This window comes from Halichoerus grypus, chromosome 9, assembly GCF_964656455.1.
Source record: "Halichoerus grypus chromosome 9, mHalGry1.hap1.1, whole genome shotgun sequence".
Taxonomy (NCBI): domain Eukaryota; kingdom Metazoa; phylum Chordata; class Mammalia; order Carnivora; family Phocidae; genus Halichoerus; species Halichoerus grypus.
In genome coordinates, this window is record NC_135720.1 from 134,878,300 (window position 1) to 134,906,279 (window position 27,980).

Here is a 27,980-nt window from a genome sequence, read left to right on the forward strand (position 1 = left end):
TGAAACTAGCTTTGCTCAATTACTCAATTATCAAAATTGTTGAACCTTCAAAAAGAGGGTTACTTTTGATCATCTAATTCAGCAAAACCCACAAAGTCAGAAAGCATGTTTCCATCACTTCCCAAAGTGTTTTCTATTTCTAGACTTTAAGAAATGCATATTTAATGTCATTGGCTATAAATAAAAGCAGCTACTTACCTGTCTGTCCATATGCAAAAATACAAGCATTATACCCCTGAAAGGCTTTTTCAAGAATTCCTTCCCCAAGGCACTTGAAAACCACTTCTTGACCTAAAAACCAAAACAAAAAATAAAAATTACAAAAGAAAAGAATGATTTTTCTTGGTTATGTTTGGATTAATAACTGAGCCCCAGTTAGTAACAACATTCTCTCAATCCAAAGATGTTAAAAGTGTACTGTGTGCCTACTATGTGTAGGGCTATGTGTTAAGAGCTCAGTTCCTGGATCAGTTCATGATTCTACTCATTCTTTCCCTCTCAGACACTTCTCTAGGCATAAAAGTTTCCTTTCCATGGTCAGTGGGCCATACAGAAGGATCGTTTAAATTCTGTTCAGCTTCTTCTCATGAGCTGGTATTAAAATATCATTAAACATAAATGGTCTTATCTCCCCATCTGGATTCTGAGCTTGCACTGAGCAGGAACGTTGTCAGACTCATCTTGGTACATGTAAGCACCTAGCACAACGCTAAGTGCATGCCAAATGCTGAGAAACCGTTCGCTGCTGGAGGAGGTGATGTGTGGAGCATAGGCACCTCTACCGCGGTTCCCATGCTGGGTTCGAGGACAAGTTCTCTTCTGTGAGCCTGTCTACAGCTCACGGCAGCTCGTGGGGGTCTTCGGTCATGTACTACATAGCCAGTAGCATCTGTGAAAATCTTTTTCTTTTTTTTTTTTTAAAGTAGGCTCCACACCCAATGTGGGGCCCGAACCCACAATCCTGAGATCAAGACCTGAATGGAGATCAAGAGTTGGACACCCAAACGACAGAGCCACGCAGGCGCCCCAGGTGTAAAAATCTTTTTAAACAGTTAAGGTGGCATTTACTACCCTTTGAAATTTCTGACTTTCTAACATGCATTCCCCATCATTAAGAGAATTAAAATGGTATTCTCCTTCCTCTGTGTTCTCATAGCCCCCAACTTTCACGATTACGGTATTTGCCAAAACTACTGGTTTAAGTACCTCTTCCCTCCACTGGAATGAGAACCCCCTGATTGAGGTCAGAGACTATAATCTGTTTATCTTTGTAATCCTCGGGCCTGGCACAAAACGCTTAATAAATGTTGTAAAAATGAGTCCAATGAACTTTTTATTTTTTAATCTTACACGACAATTGCTTTTACATTTGGAAATAACGCAACATAACGTAAGCTTTCAGGTGTACTGTTTCCTTTATGCAAAGCTGGACCTAATTCTGGCAGTCTCTTGTTACACCGGGACATGCGGCTGCACAGTGGGACTCTCAGAGATGTGTAAGCACAAAACAAGTAATGTCTCCAACCATTAGGTTGGCAAAACATAAAATTGTGGCAACAATACAGCTAGACTGAGGAAATACAGGCATTTTCAAATAATGCAGCCACTTGAAGAAAACCTGACAGCACCTAGAAGAGAGAGAATATGCCTCTACTCGGAGCCAATGAGAGGCACCCACCCTCGAGACATTCCGCAAGGGACTCCTGTAACAGAATGCTCGCAGCAGCATTATTTTGACTTTCTAAGTTGGAATCAAGTTAAATGCCCATTAGTAAGGGAGTAGAGAAGGAAAATGAGACTATTTTCTATGTTAGAATATTACAAACCATGTAAAAAAAAAAAAAACAAATAGAACACACCTGTGTGTGTAAACAATGCTAAAATTCAAAAACATTGCTGAGTTTAACAAAAGTCATGTTCCAATACCTTTAACGTATACATATAATGTAAAAAACTTATGTCAAATAGTGTGAAAGATCAATTGATGGGCACTAGAGTTGAAAAAAATGAATTGGAAGAAAAAATAACAGATTTACATAACCTTATTTCTCTAATTCTGACTTCTAACATTTAGCACAGAGCCTGGTACCTAAGGGGTATTCAGAACATGTTGGCGTAATATGTGGATTTTTAAAAAGGGTGTAACCACTCCTAAATGCACAGGTTTGTTGTGAAGACCAGCTACAGATGTGTGTGCGTGTGCACACACACACACACACACACACACACACTCCAAAAAGAATAAGGCAATGTCAAAATTTTTATCTACTATATCAGTACTTTTTTCCTGTACGTTTTCTCAAAGGATCTTCCTTATTCCACGTGTACTCCCCCCAAGGCCCACGCCAAAAGGCAGGCCTTAAATCTGGAGCAGAGCCCTGCAGTGTAGAATTTAGGGATTAAACCCGGCCTGCGCTCAGGCTTGTGAGAACCGACCGTGGTCCTCAGCCAGACCCAAGTGCCGCCAGCAGTGCTGAAGGCACTGCTTTCTTGGCACAAGGAGACAAACGGAGCCATCTCGTGGCATCGTTCCACCCTGGTTAACCAGTCCCCCTCAGAAAGGGGGTGAGGGTGGGGACAAGATGCTTTAAGACCTGGCCAGGTCAAACATCCTGCTGGTAACTCTTGATTTCAATCCTATTTAGTAACTTGAAAAAAAGCAAGAACTTGAGTTGACTGAAGGACTCGACTGCAGGGAGCACTGTGGTCAGAGCTCGACCACGGCCATGCAAAGGCCTATGGCCACTTAGTCAGGAACCTCTCTCTTCCTATGTTAGGGGGTGAGATGCAGTACTTCTAGCTTTTCCTCCTGAGGCTGAGTAGGATGGAAGTATGAGGAATTATTTTCTCCATATTCTTTTATTTTTATTTTTTTTAAAGATTTATTTTAGAGAAAGAGAGTGAGTGGGGGGAGGGACAGAGGGAGAGAAGCTCCAAGCAGACTCCCTGCTGAGTGTGGAGCCCAATGTGAGGCTTGATCTCACGACCCTGAGATCATGACCTGAGCCGAAACCAAGAGTCAGATGCTCAACTGACTGAGCCACCCAGGAGCCCCTCCATATTCTCTTAAAGGAAAATCGCAATTCTTTTTTCCCTTGGTACGAATGGTTTTTTAAACTAAAGAGCATTAGTCAAAAAAACCAAGAATGAATGCTACAGAGCTACATGAAATAGGTTTATGACATGTCAAGGGAAAAAAAACACAAAACCTTCCAGGATAGGATATATACACTAAAATTGCACAAAAAAAATAAACCAAATGATTAAAGAATTCTCCAGGATATAAAAATACCATGAATAAATTGGTTTTGCCTATGTCTAAATTACTACAAATACTAAAGAGGATATGAATTAACCTTTTACTTTTTTTTTAAGATTTTATTTATTTGAGAGAGAGTGAGCAAGAGAGAGAGTACAAGTGGGGGTGGGGTGCAGAGGGGCAGAGGGAGAGGGAGAGCAGGGAGCCTGATACGGGGCTCGATCTCAGACCCCTGTAATCATGACCTGAGCCGAAGTCAGACGCTTAACTGACTGAGCCACCCAGGTGCCCGGATAAATTAACCTTTTAAACCTGTATACTTTTATTATTTGTGCAACTAAGAAGAAGAGAATTAATTTTTATCCACTGCCCCAATAGCAATGCACTTTACGTATTTTGTATCATTGAATCCTTGCAGACCCCAGGGCCAGTGGGATCTGTAAGGAGGCTGGGGTTCTAAAGGGGAGTCATTGGTCCAAGATCACACAGACAGTGAGTGGCAGGGCCTGGGTCTGTCTGTACTGCCTCTTGAATGTTAAAGGAGATGTTCACCCATCATCGGTGACTCAGATTGCACGACACCAGGAGTCAGTTACTCCCATGTCTGGTCTTTGTGGTTTTGTTTGTTTGTTTTTACAAACTCTAGATCTTATTATACCCCACTATTTTTTTCCATTTTTTTCTCTACCACTGGATTGCCAGTTTCTTTTTTTAAAAGATTTTATTTATTTATTCATTTGAGGGGGGAGGGGCAACGGGAGAGGGAGAGAGAGAATCTCAAGCAGACTCTACACTTAGCACGGAGCCTGATGCGGGGCTCGATCTCACGACTCTGAGATCATGACCTGAGCTGAAATCAAGAGTCAGATGCCCAACTGACTGAGCCTCCCAGACATCCTGTGAGCTTTAAAAATAGGTGTTGTTGAATCTTAGCACAGTACCTGTCAAACAGTAGGCACTTTTACTTCCTGAGTTATTCCTATATGTTGACATAGCTGTCCTCAGACTAAAGTGTATTTAATTGGGGGCCCCCTTCCTCATTAGTGAGGACTGAGGCATCAAAATATTGTTTGTTTAACTTGAAACATTTGGGGTGTCTGGCTGGCTCAGTTGGTAGAGCATGCAACTCTTGATCTTAGGGTTTTGAGTTCGAGCCCCACAATGCGTGTGGAGATCACTTCAAAATAAAAATTAAAAAAAAAAAAAGGTTTAATTGCATTAGAGTTTATACTTTGGTCAAAGTATGACTGTTTTTGAAATTCTAATGAGCCCCTAAAGACTAGAGTACCCTTGGTTACATAAGGCACTGGGGGTAGACGTGAGTAGATGTGTTAATATGTATCTACTAATTGAATAATTTTGATAAAAATGACAGATTATACTTTTCCTGGCACCCACAGTAACCTCCCAGACATTAAAATGAAATATATGTGACAGAAAAAAACCAAACTAGTCTCTCTGATTTCCATTAAATATATGCATATGCTTTTCAAAAAGTCAAGTTCTCTTAGTTAGATATTTACAGTTATGCTTGACAGAATATACTTCAGATTTATCATATTTAATAAAGTTTTAGTTATAAGTAGGAAAGGAAAAAATTCTGGGAAATACAAAATAGAATATGGAAAAGTAGCAGACAATTATACTGTGTTTCTGGAAAGAATTCGTCTCCTTTCCATCCTTAAATAACTACCTCGAAGCACAATTTATAAAAGGATAAACACAAAGAACTATTGTTAAGTTCATGTATCTTTACAATTCTAAGCAAGACTGGATTCTAGAGAGACTGCAATACATTTTATCACTATGGCTTCATGTCTCAAGGGAAATTTATTCTCTTTCAAGATAAGAAATAATGAACACTTTGCCACCTCTACAAAGTTATATCAACATTAATATTTTTTCTAGCTACTTAGCTTTCCATTGTATGCTTAACTGATGCAATCAGTTCCCTATTATGGATATGTAGATTATTTCCTTTTTCTTTTTTCTGCAATATTTATCCTTACATATTTATCTCTGAGCACTTTTCTGTTTTCAAGTTTCAGGCAAAACTCCAAAAACTCAAATTACTGTGTCTTCTAGCAATGCACCCTCAACAACACGGCTATTATCATTCTTCCTGGTTTTGTCTAAACTACAATTTTCCTCTCCTTTGTTGATTGCCCGCTTTGTATTTATTCTTTAGTAAATTGATTATTTGGGTCCTATGTTTCTTTTTACAAATTGATTGGTTTAGTCATTGATTTTTTTAACTTAAAAATGCTCATCATACATACGTTTATGTTTATTTACTTATTTATTTACTTATTTAAGTAATCTCTACACCAAACATGGGGCTTGAACTCATAATCCCGAGATCAAGAGTCACATGCTCTTCCGACTGAGCCAGCCAGGTGCCCCAAAAATGCTTATCACATATTACGGATATATTAACCTTTGGTCTATTTTACATTGTAAATATTGTTTCCTAGTCTGTCATTTACTTTTTAGTCTCATGTTGGTTTTTGTCATACAAAAGCTTTTGGTTGTCCATATTCAAATCTTTCATCTTCTCCTTTGTGATTTTTCCCTACAGTATATGTTTATGCTTCCAAAATCCTTTTGTATTATTATTACCCCAAATTATATAGGGATTCACCTGTATTTTCCTCTAGTTCTGTTGTTTTTATTTTTTTACAGTATTATTTTCCAACCTGAACTCTGCTCCTTACCAGCTGTGGGACCTCGGGCAAGTTCTGGATTTCTTCATTAGTAAGTCAGGAATAATAGTGGCTACCTTACTGGGTCGCTGGTATGATTTAACAAGGCAAGACAGGTAAAGCACTTACCACAGTGCCTGGCCAGTATAAGTCTAGAGTATATTTTAGTTAATATCCATTATCAATATCATCCCTCAAATCTTTAATCAACTATAATTAATTTTGGTATAGAGAAGGAGGTCAACATCTAGTTATTTTTCCTTAAAGTAGTTCCTTTGCCTTTGCAACAATTTTGTCAGGTAATCCAATTTCAAAGATAAAAGAAAAGACACCTATTCTTAGGAAAAAGATTTTAAAGGAATCACTTACTGCTGTTTCTCTAGTTCCCACTTCTAAAATTCTACTGGGCAAATATACTGGTATAAAATGGTGATGGGGTGTTATGTTCTGTATGTATTGGTGTATGTGTGTGTGTTGAGTGTATATGGGGTTATATATGTGCTGGGCATATGCGTGTGTGTGTGTGTGTGTGTTGAGTGTATATGGGGTTATATATGTGCTGGGCATACGCGTGTGTGTGTGTGTGTGTGTGTTGAGTGTATATGGGGTTATATATGTGCTGGGCATACGCGTGTGTGTGTGTGTGTGTTGAGTGTATATGGGGTTATATATGTGCTGGGCATACGCGTGTGTGTGTGTGTGTGTGTTGAGTGTATATGGGGTTATATATGTGCTGGGCATACGCGTGTGTGTGTGTGTGTGTTGAGTGTATAAGGGGTTATATATGTGCTGGGCATACGCGCGTGTGTGTGTGTGTGTGTGAGTGTATAAGGGGTTATATATGTGCTGGGCATACGTGTGTGTGTGTGTGTGTGTGTGTGTGTGTTGAGTGTATAAGGGGTTATATATGTGCTGGGCATACGCGTGTGTGTGTGTGTGTGAGTGTATAAGGGGTTATATATGTGCTGGGCATATGCGTGTGTGTGTGTGCTGGGGTGTACGTGTGGTGCACGTGTGCTGGGTTGTGTGGGGGTATGTATGTGTGCGTGTGTGTTGTGGTATATGTATGTGTGTTGGGGGTACATGTATGTCTGTACGTGTGTTTGTGTGTTATGTTGGGGCTTGTAAGGAGAGGAAAAAAAAACAGTATTATTTGGGACAAGATATGCCAACCTATACTGTCCAGTGGAGGAAAAATATTTACTTTTCTTTCGTAACATAATCTTGGAAGGGTATAGGGGGCAAAAACCAACATAATAAATCCTATCAATAAAACTGTGAATAGAAACACCCTCTATATATTTCCCCTGATTTTTCTAACTGGTGCCCTTTGAGCTGTAGAACTCCTTGGCTGGGGTTATGGTTAATCAATGCTTCGGTTTGGGAACTTTCAAGGGCATCACTGGGTTGGTAGGAAACCACTGTAAAAGGGTCAGACTGTCAACCAAAGCCCAAAAATGCCCTGGGGACTCTATACAGCCTCCCGTCCTCCCCAACACAACCAGCTCTCCGTGACACACAAATGGGGGTACACTTCACTCTGTGATAGAGAGAAGACATTAAATATCGAAGACCCTTATATGGTCTGTTAAGGAGAGTCTCGTTGATCCAAAAGACTAACGTTTTCCTGCTTTGTTCGTTTCTATTTTTTAAACACAGAGGTCTCCTTTTTCAGCATAGGAAAAAAAAACGACTTGCCAACTGCTTTTTGAAGCTCACTATGCAAAACAATGGGGCTGTTTATGTTGGATGGTGGGAATCAGGGAGCCCATAAAAGATGCAATATTTTCACCTACATGTTTCCTGCCCATACCTCACCCTCAAAGAGAAAGCAGCTGTCTGTCTAGGGGAATGCGCACCAGCCGGAGAGGGAAAGTTCAAAAGTCGTGTGGGAAGCAGGAGGATCTACGAGTATTTGCTTCTATCCCAGACAAACCAAGCAAAGCCACAGCACTGTCAAACCCAAGAGGCTTGTGGCTTTTCAGCACATGATCCTTCTACACATGGCAGCTCCATGTGTCTGGTGCAGGGAATCCACAGGGCAAACCTGACCTCACTTGTTAATAACCATGACCAAGAAGATGCCAATTTCCCCTGTGGGGTTTATGCTTACAACTGTATATAGGGGTTTATGCTTAGAACTGTGCATACACACACACACACACACACACACACACACACACACACACACAAAACTATATGCATAAGTCTTAACACATAGGCATGCCCAAAGCAATCTGGAATACAGTATCACAACAGCAGAGAGGACCCCTGTATGGAATTTCTGCAACCAAGGTTATACACCTGACCCACCCAACCCTAAGTCACATATATAATACAGATCTGAGTCTCTACACTCGTGCATCACTTGTCCCTGTTGGGGACCGCAGCAACGTATTCAAAGCTGTTACGTGTGTGCGTTGGCAACTGAGTAACCAAGGTAATTCTCTCTCCATAGCAGGGCCCCGAGCAGAACACCAACCAGGGATGGAAGAGAAAATGCACGTACCATTCATATGCCTAATACCTGACCACCAGAGAGGCACAGGGTCAGTTACGGGGGCTGTGTTCTAAGAAATGGGAGAACACAATGGGAAGGCATAACCCCGGTCTTATTTAAAATCTACATTAAACAAGGCAGTCACATAGAGATCATGGCTGAATAAAACAGTAAGCATGGCAATACAAGGTCAGACAGGACATATGCATGGAATATTTCTCATCTTCTAAAGCAGGAACATGGAAAAGCATTCAAGATTTCAACACGATCAATACTTTTTATCACTGTAAATAGAGTCTCCTGTTTCCCTGTCTTTTCTCTTTGGAGTTAGAGTGGGGAAAAAAATGTTTGAGCTCAGTATTTGTGATGTGGGACTCCTGGGTCTGCTTGCTGGGTGAGGATGTTTTTCTACCTCTAAGCAGGGCTGACAGCCTCAGTGATTTTGATGAGTCTGGGCTTGGCAGGTGGCCTAGGTCCAAATCAGAGCACCTGGACAGTGCAAGACCGGACAGGTTCTCCACATATACGTGCAGTGGGGAGAAATGCCTAACGTGGACCAGGCTTCAGCAAATCCCTCTCCCAAATAGGGCAACTCAGAAACTGTCCCATGTAGGGAAGTTAAACCTTGGTTAAGCTAAATGACCAAAAACTACAGAGTTTGGATACAAAAATGAAGCCTTTCAGGATTGACCTGGTGACACTAGATTTACGTTTTAATCAACTACAGAAGTTTGCCACTAAGGGGCTTGGTAAAACGATCCTGAGAACCTGGGCCATGCGGGTAAAAGGAGAACATGGGGCCCCTTTCCACAGTGGTGTCCAAGGGCGATCAGCGTCGCGGTGTTTGGGAGTCTTGCTTGCAGCATGGCACACGGTGACTCACCCAGATGGACATTTCCACCCCAGCAACAGCGCTGGGACGAGTCATGAACTGGCAGTGAACCTCGGCTCCTTTTTTGTTGGCAAGTCAGGTGGCTGACTCACCGAGGAGAGGGTCAGATATTGGTGCCCAGGATGCAAGAAGCAAAGAAGCCACCTGGCCTGTGAGGACTCTGATAGAGAACGTCTTTTGAGCTATTCCATAGGGTGTTTTCACATAAAGCATCTGCTGGGAAAGTAAGTGTCCTTCATTTCTGTCTAATATGTTCTCAGCGGTACAGGAACACGCCGGCCCCAACACCCCTTCTGGACTGTGGGGAGCACAGTATTCACAGCACTCGAGGGGAGATTAAAACAAAGCCCAAACCAAAGGGGACTCCAGAGAACATCTGACAGGAGGGAGAATGCTATCAGAATGATTCCTGACCGGCTTCCAAGCCAGAGCACTGCAACGTGATTGCCGAACGCCGCTCTTTTGGGGTGGCAGAGAAGAGAGGACAGCCTGGGACTGCAGGAGAATCCATAACATTTTCTTACATACTTGTCACTGCCTAAAACTCACATTTACGACTGCTTTTCAGCTCTCTCCCACGGAGCAGTTTCCTTATCTGTAAAATGGGGGCAATAATTGTTTCTACGTGATTGGGTGTTCTGACAATTAAATGACCCACTGCAGGTGAAGGGATGAGCAGCGTGTGGGGAACCTAGTGCTCCCAAGTCTGTTGTCTACTGTGGTTCTTACCCACCTCTCTACATACCCTTCAGTAAGTTACACGATGTCTTTGGGTGCCAATAAATAAGGAATAGATGGGGATGAAGAAAGGAAAGCCTGTAAGAAGGTGGGGCTGGGTGGGATTAAAAAATAGTAGAGGAGCGCCTGGCTGGCTCAGTCAACAGACCGCGGGGCTCTTGACCTCAGGGTCCTGAGTTCAAGCCCCACGCTGGGCATGAAGCCTACTTTAAAAAAAATTAGGAGTAGAAGTAAGAGAAAAGCACACACACACACTCACACGTAAACATATACACACATATGTGTACACACACTAACTCACATTTACACACACCCACACTCACCACACACTCACACACACTCAGTCAAATATACACACTCACAACATACATACATCCACACACACACGCATACTTATATACACACTCACATTTACACACACACACACGCATACACTCACGCACACACTCACAGGCAAATATACACACTCACAACATACATACATCCACACACACGCATACTTATATACACACTCACATTTACACACACATACGCACACACTCACACATACACACAGTCAAATATACACACAACATACATCCACACACATGCATACTTATATATACACTCACATTTACACACACATACGCACACATGCACACACAGTCAAATATACACACAACATACATACATCCACACACACATGCATACTTATATACACACTCACATTTACACACACACACGCACACACTCATGCACACACTCTTTTTAAAAAAATCTAACAATATTAGCTTAGCTTATTTATTTCAGGAAAGTTTTTCTCACTAGTAAAGCTGGCCTAACCCAGAGAAAAGTCAAGGCCCTCCCGTCTCTATGACCTCACTGGGCAAGGAAACGTCCGTGAGGAGTGCAGTGATGTGAACTCAAACGGTCTCAATGTGGGCATTTGGCACGCTTTACCCAAACACAAATACAACCCCACCATGAGTAAACTTGAAAGTAAACATCAAAGATTCTTGCGATACAGAAACAGAAAAAAAGAAGAAAGAAAAGTTTTTCTTCACTGACCTCCACTTTTACCCAATTTTCTGAATTCGCCAATATCTCTTCCATCTATAACATAGTACACTGAGGCGCGCCCACTGAACCCTACATCACCCCAGCTGGGAGGCTATGCTCTGGACTCCCACCAGCTGAGCTATGCTCTCACAAAGGGTCAGCTGTGTTTGCTCCTAAACTGGTTTATGTCAATTGTACTTCTCTCTAATTACATAATTTCATTAACAAATGTAAAAAGACAGTTGCTGGTTCTAAGAAAACGAAGTTGGATGCTTAGGGAACAACCTGATAAGGCTGTCACTAAAAGAATTGTCAAATTTGGGATGGGCATGACAATTTGCAAAAGACTATAAAAGAGAAAGAAAAATCTAGAAGAACTCTGCATTTAGACTGTTTTGTGTCTTTTAAGATGGCATGCATCATTTATAATGAATCTCCATTTCACCAAACTTTTCAAAGAACCAACTGCTACTGCTTCTTGTAACCATAGGGAAAACATCTATGGTTTTGATAAACCTAACAGCTCACAATTATTCTGTGCAAGGCACTTGCTGAGTGTTTCTTATATACTTGAATAATGAAGAATGAACCAACTTTGCTAAAGCAAGTATTTTGGAACTTTGATAAAATATTGGTTCTATTTTGGCTAGTGCTGGCTTTTAGAATATAAATTTTCAATTAGCAATAATCGCACAAATGTCTTATCTTGTTCCTAATCTTGCTTCCGTTAAGCGTGAAAGAGAAATTATTTCTACCTCTGGGCACATAAAACGTCCCATCATGGGAACAGAATCAAACACAGCAACAGCTCATGGCTCGGATGCACACAGCACAAAGCTACGCGAGCAGAACAAGAATCAGACATATATATAACCTTTCTCCCGAAGTGCAGGGCATTAACAATGCCTGAAAACACACGGCTTCAGCAAGTTTGAGCAACATGCCATATGGTGAAAATTGTTATATAATTTCTAAGTCAATAGTTTAGAAGCTCTGGGCCTGGAAATGTTCATGTCCGGACTGATCCCCAGATATGCCACCCCCAGACAGGTTTGTTTGTTTAAGATTTTATTTTTGGGGTGCCTGGGTAGCTCAGTCGGTTACAGATTTTTTTTAGTAATCTCTATGCCCAACATGGGGTTCGAACTTACAACCCCAAGATCAAGATTCGCGTGCTCTACCGACAGAGCCAGCCAGGCGGCCCTCACCAGATTGGTTTTAATTTTTGGCATGAAGATCTATAGAAAAATAGGTTTGTGAAAAATACTCCCCCACTAGGAAGAAAACTGAAACCAAGGGGACTGGAAGTCACTGTTATTTACCAACATGGCACATTTTAGGCAGTGATGAATCATGGACTGATTCATTATCAAGAAGGCCTCAGTTATAATCGGCAGTGATTTAACCATTTACAAAGGTCTATTATCTGTATGACACTCTCAAGTGTGGTCAGTGTTCACTACAATAGCTTTACAGTCCTAAACGTGGATCTTCGTCTGTGTGTATGAAGATCCATGCAGGGAAGATGAGAGTTTACGTACAAATACGCCAAGCTTTGGGTCCCTCATTTTTGCAGGTTACTTGTTTTGTTTTTGTTTTCTTCATCCTGGCACAAGCATTTTTGCTTTAAAGACTCAGAATTATCTGCCAGACAAGCATTATTATGCCTACCTAACCCAAAGGTTATAGTAAGAAATAAATACAGTTAAAATGTAAAATGTCTCAGAGCCTGATTCAGGCAATTCAAACCGCTTAACAAACAAGTCTTTGACTTGCCTCTGAAAAGTCCACTACAACAGCTGTGTGGCCAACATAAAGTGTCTGATTCATGCTTTATCAGAGAGCGAGAGGGGGTCTGAGATCACCCTGGGCCACGTCTCCTCCTCCCACAGATGAGGAAGCAGATCCCCAAAGGTGAGCAGCTGGTGGCAAAACCGAGTCTCGTCAATTCCAGTGCGTTCTCTTTCCACAGAGCTGACGCTATTACCCTCAGGACTGCGACAACATGACCACGACAAAGACAGTAAATAGTGAGTGGCTTACGTACTTTCCACGGACAGGTCATTTGGTCATCAAATCAACCCTAGGAGATGAGAATGATTATCATCCTCATTTAACATGTGAGGAAACAGAGGGGCAGTGAGATTCGGTGGCTCCCCGGGCGGTCTGACGTCGGAGCCCACATTCTCCCTCCCAGCACTCCAACAGCCCGCTGCGTGCCATCCAACACGCTACAGACTTGCGTATTTCTACGTGGGACAGCCTGAGAGCGAAGGGTGCTGCGGTCACTTTTAACAAATAGTCAAACGGAACATTCTGACACACCGTGTGAAACTCAGCGCCCTGCCTCCCTTGGCTCCCTCAATCCCTGTGCTTTCAAGTCTCTCTCCGCTACCCCTCCTTCTCTCTGCCCCCCAAGTTTTGAGAGCCGCCTCGAGAGCTCTTCGTCAGTATCAATGATGCCATTATTCACTGAGCCTGACAAATAGGTCGGTTTCAGGAAATCCATGCTCCCCCTTTTCCATTTCCTCTATTTCCCATCAGAGAATGAAGGCTTCTATCTTAATGTTTCTATTCACCATTAAGAAGGAATTGCAACTTCTTTTTTAATGAAGAGAAGGGAAATCAAGTTAGTATGAAACCAATCAACAAATCTACCAGTAATATACTTAGTAGGCAGATTATTTACAATGGATACAAACAAACCTGAGAATAGCTAGCAAGAATTTTACTTTTTGCTAAGGTGGTCACTGGATTTGCACAATAATAGGTCTGTCTAAAGAATAAGAATTTCTCCCCACGTTTTGTAAATAGACATTGCTCTATGAGCCGAGAGAGTGCTGTATTTCAGGACTGAATGGAACATGCTATTTGATGTGATCATGCAAATTAAAAGTAGTAAATTTATTAGGCTCTCAGTAAGTTTAAAAATCATTTTTATCTTTTTAAATATTTCTGAACATACTAATTTGTAACGCAGAGCTCCAGAAATCTTTAGTTTCACATGTCAATTTTATTATCTGTACTTTAAATGAAGTTATTTCCCATTTAAAAAAAAAGTTTGTTCTGGGGCACCTGGGTGGCTCAGTCAGCTAAGTGTCTGCCCTTGGCTCAAGTCATGATCTTGAAGTCCTGGGATGAGTCCTGCATTGGGATCCCTACTCAGCGGGGAGTCTGCTTCTCCTTCTCCCTCTGTGCTCTCTCTCTCAAATAAATAAATAAAATCTTAAAAAAAAAAAGGTTTGTCCTATATTCAGGGATATGTGTTGATACAGTGCAGAAGACCACAATGGTCTCTGTGGACAATAAGGGAGAATGTGATTCTAGAAGACACGACAAAGAAAAACAACCTCCCTGAAGCATTTTAACCACATCACTGCAGTAGCCCCTGTGCTGCACCATATCAGTCAACCAATAATCAGTTTACACTAAGCTCAGTTTAGACTTCAGAATTCTGTTCAGCCCTTCTGGATTTTCCCTTCCTTGGGTTTTCTATAGCACTCAAAATCTATAAAACAGACAGTTTAACTCAATATTATCTCAAAATGTTTACTGTTGTTTGTTATGCACACTTTTGCTTTCCACCCAACTTTTTGATTTCTCAAGGGCTTTCCGAGGCTGCACACACAGTAGGGGTTTCATGGATCCTTAAGGAACCATTCTGAGACCCGCTGGCTCCCTGGGTTATAGAAGAGGAACAGCCCTGGGCCAGGTGGGAGTCACAGAGCAGAGGGTGAGGAAGGTAGACGGAGGATATATAATAAAGAACCCTACATGTAGTCCAAGGAGAATAGATTTTCTCTTTAAGTGGTGAGCAGTCCTTGAGTAGAGTTCTACTTCAGGAACATCTCTCTGGCTGTATCTTGAATAACATCAGCTGAACAAAGAGTGAGCTCTGCATAGCCACAGCATTTGTTTCTGTTACAGTAGGAAATCGTTTACTTTTGTAGTTTATTTAAATCCAAAAGCACACACCCAACACCAAAATACACACTGGGCTAACACTCAAAGCAGACTGTTCTAGACTCTGTAGAATTTATTGTCTAAAGTGCTAATGGGCCAATAAAAAGACAAATTGACTACAACCAACATTAAGAAGTACTTACTCACTTCAAAGAAATATATTTGCTAAAGGTGTAGGAATGATGTTTGGAAAGAAAGGCTCATTTACTCACTGTGAGCAACAGAAGAAATTTTCCTAGTTTCAGATTAACTTTTGAAAAAATTGTATATCGAATAATTTCTCAACAAGTTTGCTTTATGTGGCAAGGAAAGCGTTGTCAGGAAACAAAATTCCCTACAAGCAAGTGATCTCCTTTTGCTTTCTAGTCTTGTAAGACCTGCATCCTCTCCATCCATCCCTCACTATTCTTTTTAAAAGGCAAATGAGAAAGTCATTCAGCTGATGTTCTTCTAAGTAGAAATGAGGAGAAAACATTCATTAAGACTAAATACCTAGGGCGCCTGGGTGGCTCAGATGGTTAAGCGTCTGCCTTCGGCTCAGGTCATGATAGCAGGGTCCTGGGATCGAGTCCCGCATCGGGCTCCCTGCTCAGTGGGGAGCCTGCTTCTCCCTCTGCCTCTCTCTCCCTCTCTGTCGCTTATGAATAAATAAATAAAATCTTTAAAAAAAAAAAAAAAGACTAAATACCTAATGGGGTGCCTGGGTGGCTCAGTCGTTAAGCGTCTGCCTTCCACTCAGGTCATGGTCCCAGGGTCCTGGGATTGAGCCCCGCATCAGGCTCCCTGCTCAGCGGGAGGCCTGCTTCCCTCTCTCCCTCTCCTCGTTTGTGTTCCCTCTCTCGCTGTGTCTCTCTCTGTCAAATAAATAAATAAAATCTTAAAAAAAAAAAAAGACTAAATACCTAAGGAAATGGGGACACAATCAAAAGAGTAGTAATCAAACTTCCTTCACGAACAGAAATGCTTCCCTCCTGAGCTAAAGCAATTGTGATAAACTCCTTGGAAGGACCAAGACCCACCAAATAATAAATCAGTAGTCATCTGTGTTCAATGGAATAGGGATGCAATGCCTCAAGGAAGGAACACTAGCAAAACGTGGGGCTGGGAGGTCATGTTTCCCTGTGAATGTGTAGTTTGTATCACCAGTGACTACTAGAACATTCAGGATGTGAGTGGGTCATGGAAACCAACAGCATCTGTGCTTTGCTTATATCAATGGACAGTGAATTTCCAAAACAGTGACAAGGAATGACATGGCACATTAAACCTCTTCTTCATGTGATAATCCCAACAGCTACCATTTCTGGCTGGAGATGGTGCCCCAGTATTTCTAATTGTTGGAACACCTCTGAAGATACTAATACCCCCTTTACAGGGAAAGAGCCTGGCGCTTAAAAATAAAAAAACCCGTCCATGACTTCTTAGCAAATTAGTGGCACAGACAGATCCTGAAATCAAATCTTGTTGACCTCAAAGCCACGTGCTAGAACTGAAAAGAATGAATGTGAATTTTATGGGGAAAAACAGAACTGCCGAATAAAGAAAACAGACGAAGAGGACTGAGGCCCAAAAATCAAGTGAAGAGAGAGAGCCAACTTACCAGCATATTTTGTAGTATTAGATTCATCCATGGACCAAAAGCAATAATCAAAGGCAAATACCTGAATGAAAGAACAAATTATTAAAGATTAATTAACTTCTATGAGTAAATCAGACTACAAAAAAAAAAAAAAGATTTGCTGATAAACATGAGGGTTCTTGCTACTGTCTGATTAGAAAAAAACACTATAGATTTAATGCTTTATTAATCCTAAAGCTTCTTTCGGACTAAACTGTTGGTTATCTTACTGTATTAGAGTGAGTTGCATACAAAAATTGCTATTTATCCAGAATGGGAACAACGAGACATCTTAACCAAAAAAATATTTTTAATGATACATTTAGTAAGAAAAAAAAAAACAACCCCAAAACAACGACTTCTCACCCAAGTCCACAGTTCCCGCATCTGCTGAAGCCCTTGGCTGGATTCCCAGGCTTTGCTAGTAACATGAAAGTGATCAACTTGCATTTTAATCACCTCCTTCTAACTTTCTGTGATGGTACCATTTATAGCCAAAGTTCCAAACTCCCCACATTCCCACCTTGGACTCCATTCTCTCTTTGCTTCAGCATACCATCTTGGGCCAAGTCTTGTTACCAAACCAGTAACTCACTCTTGGGTGCATTCATTTTCTGTAGAGTTACGGAATGACCACTATGTATTGGGAGACGCTGATGCGTCCTGCATTGGGATTCTCATCCAATCTCTGCTTCCATGCATATGACCACCACTCATGTTCCAGCCATCATTTTCAGATGTGCAGGGCAATGCTCCCCAAAGTGTGCTCCAAGAAACAGTCGTTTCAGGTGATAGTCCATGAAAAACGATTAAACTCTGTTGCCAATGCTGTACATTTTACCCTGTTTCCTCCATGCAATTCTCAATATTAAAGGTTCTGAAAATTTATCCAGCAAAGAAACTCATTTAAATGCTTAATTTTTTATTTCTCCAGTTCATTTTAGTGAAGAGACCCTTTCCTGAGTAACACCTATTAACATGCCTTGAAACTCCTGTTTCTCGGTGTACCCCCTTGGCAAACTCTGGCTCAGAGGACTCAGCAGCCCCTTTCCTGGGCTCCCTGTTACAGCCTTTTCCCCTGGCAGTCCAAACAGCAAATTACAGACCTCCCACAGACAGGAACCCTCTAGTGCTTAATCATTTCCTAGGGACTACAAGCACCGAGCAAACAGAACCCAAACTCTTTGACCTGGCATTCGATACTGGCCACAATAAGGCATTTCCAGCCCCTGTCCCCCAGCTTCCTTATGCTTCCACTGAACTTGTCTGTACCTTGGAAATGGGAGGAACGATGCCACCCCGTCCTTGTCCTCCTCTTCATTTACACCCTTCAAAATGCTTCCTATTTCTTAAGGCCCACTTCGACGCAATTTTCCGCCAGGAAACACTTCTCAGTTAAATCCAAAGGAATTATCTCTCTTCCCTGAAATCTTACAATGCTATTTAATCCTTTTTCTTGCCACTCTTATACCAGTGACCTGTTTTCCATTTATCAGGGTAGGTGATCCATGCATATGTTTTACCTCCACTGGAAGACGAAGTTCCTTGAAGGCAGGAACCATACCCAATTCATACTTGTATCTTACAGTGTTCACAGTAGTTATTTATAGTTACTTATTGAATGATTAATGGTACTGAGACCTTGCAAGAAAGCAGGTACTTTCTAAATCCTAAAAAGACTAAGTTATGTTCTGAAGAGTTTCAGCCCTGCATGCACACTGTTAACAACCGATGCAGGTACGTACAATGTACACAGCTTGCATCATCAATCTCAAATCCAAACTCAAATTTTGCTACTTATACACACTTATTCACTCTGGTCTTATAGTAACCAAGGTTACAACGAACAGTAGTTTCAACCAACAGAGTGTGGGATATTTACTGCATTTCAGGGCTTTTCCCGTGACTCGAGAGACCACACAGGCGAAATCCAGTTAATCTTCCTGCCTCTAGGCAGCACTGAACTTCTCCTGAGACATGATGATCTGACTTGTTTTCAAACGTTTCCAGGGAAGGAGATTCCACAACCTAGCTTTAATGGCATCTTATAACACTTAAGTTCCATTCTCAGGACATTTTTCCCTTCGTTTTGACCTAAGTCAACTCTCCTTACTTTAAATGGCCAAGAGAGGCTATTTTCCATTTTTCTATTATCTTCATTGTTTTCCTCTAGAGTCTCAATGAATTCCTCTTAGTAGTTGCTATATACAGTGAAATATCATTTATTCCCCATATGTTGATGTTTCATACCTAAAACTTTCTTTTAACCATTTGCTACTTTGTACACAGAGCAAGAAAGCGAGGGAAGTACAGTCACAGTTATGCTACTTGAAATAAAATGGAATCCTCCCCAAATTTCGGGGGTCTACCTCTCAGTAACAATCATTCCCTATTCTGTGCCAACATCCATTTCTAGCAGCTAATAAAGTCAGTTTTGCTCATAAAAAGGGAGAAAACAAAATTTTCATTTTAAGCATCTGCCTCCTAAAATTCAGACAAATGTTAAAATCCCGCAGAGCAGTTTTAAAAAGAAACAAACAAACAAACAAAAACAAAACAAAACAAAAATTCCGCAGAGGAGGAAAGGCCCATGATAGTACTGGTGAATGACTACTTTTTGCTTGCCAAATACTGAACTCTCCTTGACCTGAATTATGTCTCGATTTTCACAACCTTTGATCACAGGCATTTTAGAATGGCCATTTCTCAAACCATGGAGTACAGGTTATTATTTTAGTACATATTTGCCATTCAGAAAGCTAAAGCCCAGACGTCTGAGGGATTTCCCTAAAACTCAAGGCAAGTGAACAGAAAAATTGTTATATTTTTTTCCTTTAATGTAGGCTACAAGTGATCCTCCCTTCCATGAAATTCTACTGACTTCGGAGCTCCTGTGGCATGAGTTCACATGTGGTTCTATTGGATGCCTCAGTTCCTGTGCGTGGGTCTTCCCTCCACTTGCAACGGTGAGCTCCTTGCAGACAGGGACTACATTTCGTGAACCTCATCATGCCTGGGTCAGGATCTCATACAAAGCAACCACTGTAAGTAGCATTTTCTCAATAAACAAACATCATACCAGGAGAAGGAGTTGGAACACAGACACGAGCACAGAACAGATGTGAGAACTGGTATGAAGAAGCAGAAGTTCGGGGCCCCTGGGTGGCTCAGTCGGTTAAGCGTCTTGCCTTTGGCTCAGGTCATGATCCCGGAGTTCCGGGATTGAGCCCCACATCGGGCTCCCTGCTCAGCGGGAAGCCTGCTTCTCCCTCTGCCCCTCACCCTGCTTGTGCTCTCTCTCTCTCAAATAAATAAATAAAATTATTAAAAAAAAAAAAGAAGTTCAACTGCAAGATATATTTTTAGATGTTTCATTATTTTCATATGCATGTTTCTTTTCTTTTTTTTTTTAGTGCACAAGTGGAGGGGGAGGGGCAGAGGGAGAGGGAGAGAGAAAATCTCCAGCAGACTGCCCACTGAGTGCAGAGCCCAACGTTGATCCCACGACCCCAAGATCATTACCTGAGTTGAAATCGAGAGTTGGAAGCTTAACCAAGTAAGCCACCCAGGCAGCCCTCATATGCATGTTTTTGAGCGAACTTGGTTCCTTCAATGGTCAAGTACAAATCTGGTCATGAGATGAGCACTAGGGTCCACTTTGGCACCGTAATTCCATGGCTCAGGTGGATAACAAGTATGGCTACATCATGTATAATTTGTAGCTTGCATAGAGATTAGAACACTTATTTACTGTTAGAACAATTAGTTCTTATGATTGTTATTAAAACAGTTTCAAGGGTATTCAAAATAATTTGTCTTACGGAGTCCAATCATTTCTCTTGCAATCTTGTTAGTCCTATACACTATTCACAAACTATTATCCTTCTTTTCATGGCCAAATTTAATTATAATTTAATCACAAAAGGTTTATAACAAAAGGGGACATGATTTTCTTTGGTCTTAGAGAAGTTTTGCTCTTTCAATACAAAATCCACTGACATGTCAAAAGAGATAATAAAGCCATTTTCTTGAGAGCTATTCCTTAGAAAATGACCACCTCAAATTAAAAAAAAAAAAATCATCTTTTTCAAAGCCATCACATTATATGAAAGAAATATGTTATTTAAGACTTCAAGGTCATTTCATTAAAATTCCTAAATGCATATTTCATCTATTCATTACGAAGTTACTAGCATCCCAACTGGAGCGTGGGAATGGGGGACTTCTTAAATGCATACAACTGACTAAAAAAATTAATTTCCTATTTTGTCAATGCCAATCCACATTGTGAGCATTTTTTGTAAAGGCACCCATACCTTCCAAGAGCCTTCAATTAGATAAAGAGTCAAAATGACAGATAATCCCCCTTTGTTTTTAAAATCTGAAAGCCATTATCTTCATTGTTTTCAAGAAAATTTTACTCTACCTTCTCAAACTCCTACTCCTTCCTCTTAGTTTGCAACTTGTAAAACTCCTACCAGCATTTAATTCCCTGCAGCTTGCTGTTCACGTCTGTTCCACCTTCATCGCTCTCTTAAAAATGTTAGCTTTGCATCTTTGTGAACAACTGAACATCTAGTAAAGTTACAACAAGCTGTTCTTTTTTTTTTTTTTTTTTTTTTTTTTTAAAGATTTTATTTATTTATTTGACAGAGAGAGACACAGCGAGAGAGGGAACACAAGCAGGGGGAGTGGGAGAGGGAGAAGCAGGCTTCCCGCGGAGCAGGGAGCCCGATGCGGGGCTCGATCCCAGGACCCTGGGATCATGACCTGAGCCGAAGGCAGACGCTTAACGACTGAGCCACCCAGGCGCCCCAACAAGCTGTTCTTAATAAGGTAAATGTGTTGACTGATACATATTCTGAGGCAAAGGAGCCCCAGGACTTAGGAGCAGGATGCAACATAGTCAAACTCTGGTCGAATCTAAATGTCCTCACCATAGTCAAACTCGGGTCCTATCTAAATGTCCTATGTCTGATGGCATTTCAACAAAATACAATTTTTAAAAATGCAAGAAAGAATTTTCTTTGTTTCCTTGTAGAACCAGATGGCATCGGCATTCTAAGAAACGTGATCTGTAATCATTTTCTGACCCATAAAAGCCAAACATGCAGGAACTTGCAATTCCAACTACCTTCCAGTCATCCTTCCTAGTTGTGTGCATTCACCAGTAAGTTCTCCAGTTGTACAATGATTAATCCACAAAGCAATCAACAAATAACTATTTGCCACCCCTGTCAATTTTAGGTACTATAGGGAACTCAAATATGTATTAGGCATGTTGTTTGTACTCCAGTTGTTTATAGTCTAGCTAAAAATAACAACATAAAACAATTATTTTAATATGTCTCATACCCCCTTTTCCAGGCAGAAAGTGATTAACCCCAAATTATACCAAGATAATTTAATTTTATGTAAAGAAATATTTCTAGGTGTGCCTGGGTGGCTCAGTCAGTTAGGCATCTGCCTTCGGCTCACGTCATGATCTCAGGGTCCTGGGATCGAGCCCCGCATCAGGCTCCCTGCTCAGTGGAGAGCCTGCTTCTCCCTCTGACCCTCCCTACCACTCATGGTCTCTCTCTCTCCCTCTCAAATAAATAAAATATCTCAAAAAAAGAAATATTTCTACACATATTCATCAGATTTTTGGCACAGTGAGTAAAAGCCCACTCCCTTTCAATTTCTCCAAATTAAAATCTTTCAATGACATCTCAAATGTCACTTTTTTATTTTTATTTTTTTAAAGATTTTATTTATTTATTTGACAGTGAGAGAGGGAACACAAGCAGGGGGAGTGGGAGAGGGAGAAGCAGGCTTCTTGAGGAGCAGGGAGCCCGATGTGGGGCTCGATCCCAGGACCCTGGGGTCATGACCTGAGCTGAAGGCAGACGCCTACGGACTGAGCCACCCAGGTGCCCTTTTTTGTAGACTTCATTTATTTGAGAGAGAGAGAGAGTGAGAGAGAGCGCACGCGAGCAGGGGGAGGGGCAGGGGCAGAGGGAGAAGCAGACTCCCCGCTGAGCAGGGAGCCTGACGCAGGGCTCGGTCCCAGGAACCTGAGCCGAAGGCAGATGCTTAATGACTGAGCCACCCAAGCACCCCTCAGATGTCACTTCTTTATGAAAACTCTCTTAAGGATACTTACTACTCTGAATTTCTTATTTGTCTAACCAGAGTTCGTCTATGTGTGGTGGGCGTGTGTGTGAGAGAGAAACAGAGATTCATTCCTTTTGTTCTGCTACATGATTAATTCTCAGAGGCCAAGATTTTGGTTTTCCTAATGTTTTATTGTCCATAATTCCACCAAACCAAAAAAAAAAAAAAAAAAAAACCAAACTGAGAATTTACTTTGTAAAGCAACTTCTTGGCAAATTTCCTTTTAATTAAATGATCTTGTAAATCTGTTTTCACGTACGACGGCTGCTGAAAACAGCGCACACTGGCTGGTGTGCCCTTCGGCTGTATGTAGACGACACCACAATGGTACCTTGTCACAGTCCCTGTTTTCATTCAACTGTGGAAGTGACAGGACTAGTGTCACCCTAGAGACATGAGGTGTGTTTACTGGATTCCCACCCCTGTCCCGAGAAGACAGGGGCATGCTCCCCTATTCATCTATTATGCGCAGAGTCAGCCAGATCTTCAGCTCTCAGAGTTCTCACCAATGACCAAGAAATCCTCTGGGCGTATTAAGGACAGTGGGAAGTCTGGGGGGCAAAGGGAAGAAAAGAGAATGCAGACCTAGGAAGGAATCCCTCCTTCCTGTAACTATCTCCCTCTCCTCACCGCCCTGCCCAGGGGGCTACAGCTCATTCTTCAAGTCCTGCCCAAAGGTCGCCTCCTCCAATGTTTCCTCAACTTCCCTCCTACGTGCTGTCTTAGTCAAAAGCGTTAGCTCTCTAACACACCCTCCACTGAAATAACTACCCATTTTACATTCAGTTGGGATTGTGGGAATTCAAACAAAATACCTGCCAATACGATGCTTGGTGTATAATAGTAACTCAGTGTCGGCAGCTACCATGATCAGCATTAACAGCATCTACTAGTGGACTCCTCTCCCCAGACAGCAGTAGAATTACTACTTGTGGAGCGTATATTAGGTACCAGGTCCCATTCTCAGTGTTTGAGAGTCTCATCCAGCTGGGACCTCCCCCAAGCCAGGGACTGTGCGGATTCATTTCTTTCCTTCCTGCAGGTACAGATGCAGTAGATAGCTTGATTTGCTTAATCAAGTAAAGAGAGAAAAGTAAAAAGGCAGCTGAAGTGCACATGGCCATGAGTGGAAGAGATCCTACAGTTCCTGAGCTCTGTAGCAAAAGTATCGATGCAAAGCACACCACCCCTACCTCCCAAATCCGGAATGGGAAGGGCTTCCCACCCTGCGTGGACGTGCTTTGCTTTGCATGAAGGAGTGTGTTCCTCTCCTCTCTTTCTATACGGCCACCCTCCTCTCTTTGCACAATTCATCCACTGTTCACATCTGCAGACCCAGCTGCTATCGACAGCCTGTCCTGGCAACTATCTACTTTGAAACTAAGCCCGAGATCTCTTCGCAAACCCCCATTTCTCCAGTTTTATAAATACTGCCTTGCGAATGTTCAATTCTGTCAAGTTGGAAGACCACAATTAATATGAAAGACAAGGGCGAAATCTGTTCACATTTCACCACACTGAATTGAACTGAATCCGACCAAGAAAAAAAAAATTACTGTATTTCATGGCATGTTGAAATTTTCCTTTTAGTGCCAAGCTTCAACACTTTTCCCTTTCATCTTTCTCCTAAGTCAGAGATGTGAAGAGTCATTAAAAAAAAAAGAAGGGTTGGCTGTCGTTCACCTTGAAGAAGCTGGGCTGAAACGGAAAGGAGAGCGGGTCACTGAAGCCTGTCTGATCCCCTGAACCTTCGCCGACCGCTGCGATTTGCACGAGCAGCTTTGCCAGCACTGCACCTGAGCGTATCTGCTCCTGCTCACCATCACGGTCGCCCTGACTCCAGGTGCGTTCTACCGAAAGACACCCCCTTCCCACTGAACCGCTGTCCTTCTGCAGTGTGGTGAATCCTCTTCTTCACTTATGCCTGGAGGAGCACGGCAAACAATGTCTTGAGTTACACAGTACGGCCCGACTGTGAAGAGGTCCAGCATCCTAAAGGCTCAGCGCAAGACAACAGCATCTGAACACCAACGGGCCAACGAGCCGAGGCAGTGCTCCCGATCTCAGGGGATTCGCGATCTGCTGTAGGCAAGTGCACTCTGCACGGCAGCTGGAATTTCTAAGGGTGCCTGGGGAGGTGGCTCTTCAAAGACCTGGTTTGTCTTTGTCATAAGCATCTACGGAGCTAAGAGCCTCCCACTTGTCAAGCCCTCACACTCGAATAGAGGGAAGTCACCAAGAAAAGGGAACAGTGTGGTATGTAGAAGGCAGTATAGACCTACAAGGATGAACACACTGTGGGGCGGGGGTGGAGGAAGTGGGGCAAGGCTCAGGTTTCTAGAGAAGGCAAAGCTGGGGCTGAACTTAGACAGATCATTAAAAAGACAAGTAGGAAAGGCATTCCAGGTAAAGGGGAAGCCGGCAAGCAATGGAGAAAAGGTGAGCATGACTGGAGTAGTTTGCAAGAGCAGTGGGCAGGGGAGCAAAAGTGAAGAACGGGGCGAGCCAGCCGCGGGAGACTGTGCACCTTACAGAGAAGCGTGGGCTTTAGCGTGCTGGCACATGACGGGGCCACATTCTCACTCTGGAAGGATCACTGTGGCAGCAATGTGGATGAGGGACTGAATGGGCAGAAAACCAGGGACCAAGAGGCCAATTAGCAAATCATTATGATGAAGGTAAAAGGTTTTAATTCTTAGCCTCAACGGAGATGGAAAGAAGCTGTAGTGAAAGTCACCTTTTGCGGGGGCGGGGGGGGGCAGAACCCCATACCTTATTTATTTGAGAAACAGCACCTTTTCTTTGGAGAACTGTACAACTACCACTCCAGCCACTTGGTTCCCAGGAGGTACTACCATGTTCTTATGGGGCATATGTAATCGTGTATTCAGTATATGCTTGCTCGGGGGAGAAGGCAGGAAGAAGCATACAGGGGCTCAGAGTGGACCACTCAGTTCCCTAATCTCTTGGCCATAGTTAACTGGTCCTAAAGCGAGTGTCTGGACTTGGGATTTCTGGATTTGGGACAAAGGAAGCCAAACCAGTCTCTCTGACATGACTGGAGTTGTAAAATCTGGGACATGTTGAGGCCATGTTTCTAACCACATGAACCAGAGAGCAGACACAGCTGGACAGCAGTGAGAGGGAGAAATGAAGGGGCCCATATGGGAATGGAGACAGGAGATGGGGAGATAGGGAGAAGCGACTACATGTGAACCCCAGCCACTTCCTGTCCTTGAGTCCAGACATCTCAGACTCATTCTAATCTTACAATCCATCTAGTTTGAGTTCCGGTCACTTTCAGCTGATAGACTCCCAACTACTAGCAGAAGAAAAAAACATGAGAGATGGTAAAGGAAGAAGTAACTAGGCTGCGTCACCCTTGAATATAGGACTGAAGGAAGGGTGTGAATATTAAAGGCCTGTGGGAAGAGGCACCAAGAGCGAAAACCATCCAGAGTTTCAATAAATTTGAAAGTAGGAGCGAGTTTTCCCAATCCCAGACCAATATCATAACAGAGCACAGAGCTTCCCATTTTACACCGTAAACGTACAAACCAGTGGTGCATAAGCAATGCAGTACTAATTGAATTCCAACTCATTGCAATACTCCATTCTCGTCATGTTTAATCCCTTTAGCATTCAGTTCTAAAATCTGCTTCACGAGAGGCTGAGGGACGGAGGGGGAGGGTCACAGATGTACAATCTGGGCTACTTTCTTTCTGGTTCTTTCATGCTCTGATTGCTTCACCTCAAATAAACTAGCCACCCGGATAACTTCGCCAACAACACATTCACAGGGTGATTCAGGTGTTTTTAACACAAGAGTATCTCTTCATCCACAAAAACAGCCCAAAAGATAAACTAAATAAATGCACGATCCTATCTGCAGTCTCTAATAAATGATGGTTGTTGCTCATTAAAAAGGAAAAGAAGTAATAAAACCCAGATTGAATTTGAGTCACCCAGACATCGCCTACCATGAGCAATCTCTGGGTCTGGTTTAGAACTGCCAGTAGCTCATCCCCTTTGTCTATCACCCCTGCTCTGTCCAGCACACAGAGGAGGCAGCGGGGCGGACTCCAAGGCCCCAGGTCACCAGAGATGGAGGACCCAAGGTACTCCAGGGATTGTAAACATTTATTGTGCAGTCAGATCAAACTGGGAAGCTTGGCAGAGTTCACTCTGTCGGGGATGACCCAGGCCCGGAGGTGGGGAGGTGGGAGAGATTCCTGAGAGTCTGCCTGGTCCAGGAGGTTTTGACTGTTTTGGATTTGGAGATGGATCAGTGCCAAGAAGCAAGGGAGATGGATCTCTTTTTATCCTGGCACCTGTAGTCTGTGCATCTGGTACCTGGTCAGCTGTATCCTTGGGCATCTGGAGAAGCACACAACTGCAGTGGGCACATCTGGCTCTGAACAACGCCAGGGAGAAGGAAAGAGGGGAGAGGCAGAGCCTATAGAAATTTCAATACAGGGGCTCCTGGGTGGCTCAGTCGTTAAGCGTCTGCCTTCAGCTCAGGTCATGATCTCAGGGTCCTGGGATCGAGCCCTACACCACGCTCCCTGCTCAGCGGGGAGTCTGCTTCTCCCTCTCCCCCTGCTTGTGCTCTCTCTCAAATAAATGAATAAAATCTTAAAAAAAAAAAAAAAAAGAAAGAAAGAAATTTCAATACAGAAACATATAGCACCGTGTTTCTGAGGATTTTTTGTTTCTTGGGATTTTTTTTTTTACAAATGTGACCTGGAATGACACAGTGTAGTGGACTGTCCTACTCTTCCAGATTAGTCGCTGTCCTCCCGGTAAGAAGATTCCACAGCCCTGCCTACTGCCATGTGACTGCAGTGCTTCTGGTCGGAGGAACAGGATTCCTGACCTCCGGCCAGCAGGCTCGGCCACACGACTCGCTTCGGCCAATGAACCGTGGATGAAGAGATGCTGCGGTCCCGAGCCAGAGAAGAGACCACCGCAGGGTTCTCTTCCTCTCTCCTCCGCCACAGGAAGAGCACATCCCAGCCAGGGGCTGCTCCTTCGGCCTGGGGGCCAGGCTGGAGTCACGTGGTGCAGAGCCACCACAGACTTCAGCTGACACCGAGCACCTGAGAACTAAACCT

At 42.7% G+C, this 27,980-nt stretch overlaps 1 protein-coding gene across 5 annotated transcripts in view; it reads right to left on the bottom strand.

The window, feature by feature from the left end:
- KIF13A (kinesin family member 13A) overlaps nt 1–27,980 on the bottom strand; it is a 206,778-nt gene that overhangs the window by 86,339 nt on the left and 92,459 nt on the right. For all 5 annotated transcript variants that reach the window (XM_078055730.1, XM_078055727.1, XM_078055728.1 and 2 more), the window contains exons 4-5: nt 16,693–16,753; nt 199–291 (exon numbers count right to left, since the gene is read on the bottom strand). In XM_078055730.1, the coding sequence (XP_077911856.1) occupies nt 199–291; nt 16,693–16,753 (154 nt within the window). The remainder of the gene's footprint in view (nt 1–198; nt 292–16,692; nt 16,754–27,980) is intronic.